Raw genomic sequence first — 3774 nt, 5'->3', positions numbered from 1 at the left:
TTCCAGGAAGTAACCCACACTCAGAACTTTACAGGAAGTAGTTCATCCTCGGAACTTCTCAGGAATACCTCGGAACTTTCAAGGAACAAGTCAGTCCTCGGAACTTTCAAGGAACAAGTCAGTCCTCGGAACTTTCCAGGAAGTCCCCATCGAAATTTTCCAGGAAGTTGCTCGTCCTCGGAACTTTCTAGGAAGCAGTTCGCCCATCGAACTTTCAAGGAAGCCCTCGGAACTTTCCAGGAAGTATCCATCCCCCGGAACTTTCCAGGAAGTAGCTCATCCTCGGAACTTTCCAGGGGGTATCGGAACTTTCCAAGGGATATCGGAACTTTCCAGGGGATATCGGAACTTTCCAGGTAGTAGCTCATCCTCGGAACTTTTCAGAAATTCCAATCCTCGGAACTTTCCAGGAAGTTTCCCAGGACGACCCCGGAACTTTCCAGGAAGTAGTTCATCCTCGAAACTTTCCAGGAAGACCACGGAGCTTTCCATGAAGCAGCCCATCTCAGGAATTTTCCAGGAACTCCTATTCCTCGGAACTTTCCAGGAGCTCAACGCCCTCGGGACTTTCCAGGAAATTGCTTTCCCTCAGAACTTTCCAGGAAGTTGCCCAACTTAAGAACTTTCCAGGAATTCCAATTCTCGGAACTTTCCAGGAAGTAGTTCATCCTTGGAACATTCCAAGAAGCAACCCATCCCGGACGGACAGACAGACAGATAGACAGACAGGGTGAATTAAAAGAAATCTTTTAGTAATTAAACAACCACATAATGTCATACTATCTTAGCAGGCGAGGTTCTGAAGATTTTACCCTCTTTTACCATTTCTAATATCACCCAAACACTACAAGAAGGTCTATACCAAGTGGTCAAGCTGTTATTGTTTAATCTCAGATCAGTTCTGATTCTTCAGCAAATCTTTAATCAAAGGAAATCCAACAATGACCATTTTAATGTTTTATTTTTCATACATGGTCTATCTTGAATTATATCATCTAATGTATCTTACCTTTTTTTTTAAAGAACATAGTATGTGTTTCATGGAAGATTTGTCTCTTATTTCTAGCAGAATAAGATACTTCATCTGATTGTTGTGTTGCTGTTCTAAGTTTGCTGAAATATAACAACCACCTAAATCTCTACACTTTTCCAAATATATCTTCAGGGAATGCTGTGGTCATTTGCTTTACTTTCAGTCATCAGTCCACCAAAAACAACCCCACATGGCAATACCACTGCTGTAAGTACTTTATCCTCTTGACTTTCTCTAGTTAACTATATCACATGATATCCCTCAGCCTAACTAAAAGATAAAAACATAAGCTTGTCTTCTCTCTCTCTCCCTCTTTCTCTCTCTCACTCCATCTCTCTCTCCCTCTTTCTCTCTCTCACTCCGTCTCCCTCTCTCTCTTCCTCTGTCTCTCTCTATCTATCTCTGTCAGTCTGCCTTTTTCTCCCTCTCTTTCTATCTGTCTGTCTGTCTCTGTTTGTATGTTTATCTCTGTCTATCTGCCTGTCTTTCCTCTCTCCCCTCCACTCTCTCTCTCTCTCTCTCTCTGAGAGAAAGTGTTGATAGAAATTCCATAAGATATACTGAGTGCAAGCTATTCACACATAAGAGGTGCAGCAATATCAGAGGAAGTTTAACAGGGAAAATAGTTTTGGGCTGTGGAAGGTGCACAGGTACAATAAACACAGAAAATGTGCAGAAAATAGACTTTTTTCTCAGTTCTCTCAATGTAAACTTTACTGTTACTCAAGGTGATAGATAAAGTATCACCCCTGTATAGGCCACCAGCTAGTTTGGGGAAAACTTTGAGCAAACAAGACAATAGATGGATATCAACATGATCAATGACCTAGGCAGAATCACTGGATCTCATTGTTATATAAAAATTGTTTGGTCTATGTTTCCTTGTCCATAACTTTCCCTCAAGTACAATAATAGTATATCTAGTGAGTAGTACAATGTCAATTTGATCCTTAGTGAGAGAGGAATTCCTTCTAGCAAAAATTAGCGCCTTCTTGAGAAGTATAAGCGAAATACTAGAGTAGTATGAATTTATATCAAATTGAATAAAAGAGTACTTACTTTTGTTTTTATAGCCAAGAATCAGGATCTGACTTCACTAGTATTTGACCATAAGTTAAAAGAGAGAAGTGAGAGTAGAAAAGGTATTATACTGTCCTATAAAACTTTGCTTAAGTGTCCATCTTGGCAGAGCAAATAAACTGTACTGTTGAGTTATCCATGAAATCTTCCTTATGCCCTTTGAAATTGATTCTAAGCTTTTTATTCCTTAATGGTTTTCTGTAGTCCTCTCATTGTAATCTGCAAATTATCTTATAAGTATCAGAGTTGACATTATCTAAAGTTGACTTGGATATAGTATTATAGTTCTTATGTAATTTCAGCACAGGTTGAAATCCAGTCAGAAGAAATTTCCAGATTTACCCACAGAGACTAGGATACCTTATACAATCTGAATGTTTTTAATAAACAAATTAAGTTCTAGTAGGCATTGGTTGTTTGTGAGTGGATAGCATCTAAACCTGATTTTTGCTATTATACTCAATGTTTTTTTTTTTAAATCATTTAAAAATGGATTTGGTGGAAGATTTTTCCTACATTTGATGTGTGTAAATTCAATTTTTTCTGGATAATCTGAATTTATTTTCTGTCGTTTATTATCATAATAGAATGTATTCCATTACATTCTACAGATGAAGTCATTGGTGCTATATATAAGCAAGCACATGTACTGGTCATGTGAATAGGAATATCTTTACGAGAGAAATTTAAGTTTACCTATTCCATTGTGTAGGAAATTGTATATAAGTATGTCTTTTTGTGTGGATGTATGTATATAATATAAAGTGTATGTGAGTGTTCTAAAGTTGGCTAGGTGGTGACAAACTTTGTCTGGTATCTTATATGTGCCACTTTATTGAGTAAATGTTTTCCTTTTTCTTTTATTTTTCATTTATTTTCATTCCATATGACCATGCATCTTTCCAAATCACCAGCTCGGGCTATAAACTAATTAAGATAACAATTTGAAATATAGGGTAGTTTTTAACTGTTGCCCTGGTGTATCTTACCCATTGCCACTATAAAATTGTTTGTACTTCTCAAAATTTTCATTTGTTCCACCATGTAGTTTATGAGTGAGTTATCTCCAATTTTTACCTGACCTGCTTGTTTGTTTAGAACTTACCTGGTGATGGCAGATTTTTTGCCATGATGTAATCTAAGAATGCATCAATAAAATACTTGCTGAAACAGATTTTGTGAAGTTTGAACCCCACTGGTGTTCTGTCATGTATGTATGTATGTATGTATGCATGCATGCATGCATGTGTGTTCGTACCTGTGTGTGCATATCTATCTATATATAAATATATTTTTATATATAACGTTGACCACTAACGTGGACAATTAATGTGCTAGAAATAGATCACATCTTGTGTCTATTAGCACATTAATTGTCCACGTTAGTGGTCAATGTTATATATAAAAATGTTCCTTAATCCCCTGAGATTGCAGATACTATTTCTGAATCTCTTTGATTCTTTAGATGTGCTGGCCTCCTGGTAATTAATCGATATTAATTAATATATGATTAATTACCATATTTTATAATAATGTATTACCCATTACCAATTTCTCATACTGAATATATACGACGCAGTAAATATTTTCTGCAGACATATTCCTGGAATTAGCGCGCCAAAACGAAGACTTTTGAATTTTACCATTAAGCTGTAATTAGC

General features: G+C 36.5%; 1 protein-coding gene across 1 annotated transcript in view; it reads left to right on the top strand.

The window, feature by feature from the left end:
• Nucleotides 1-3774, top strand: part of LOC106871741 (uncharacterized) — a 37783-nt gene that overhangs the window by 21013 nt on the left and 12996 nt on the right. The window contains exon 8 of the mRNA XM_014918360.2: nucleotides 1166-1240. Within this exon, the coding sequence (XP_014773846.1) occupies nucleotides 1166-1240 (75 nt within the window). The remainder of the gene's footprint in view (nucleotides 1-1165; nucleotides 1241-3774) is intronic.

Source organism: Octopus bimaculoides, chromosome 8 (assembly GCF_001194135.2).
Source record: "Octopus bimaculoides isolate UCB-OBI-ISO-001 chromosome 8, ASM119413v2, whole genome shotgun sequence".
Taxonomy (NCBI): domain Eukaryota; kingdom Metazoa; phylum Mollusca; class Cephalopoda; order Octopoda; family Octopodidae; genus Octopus; species Octopus bimaculoides.
The sequence above is the reverse complement of the archived record's forward strand: the minus strand, read 5'-3'. Positions and strand labels throughout refer to the sequence as shown.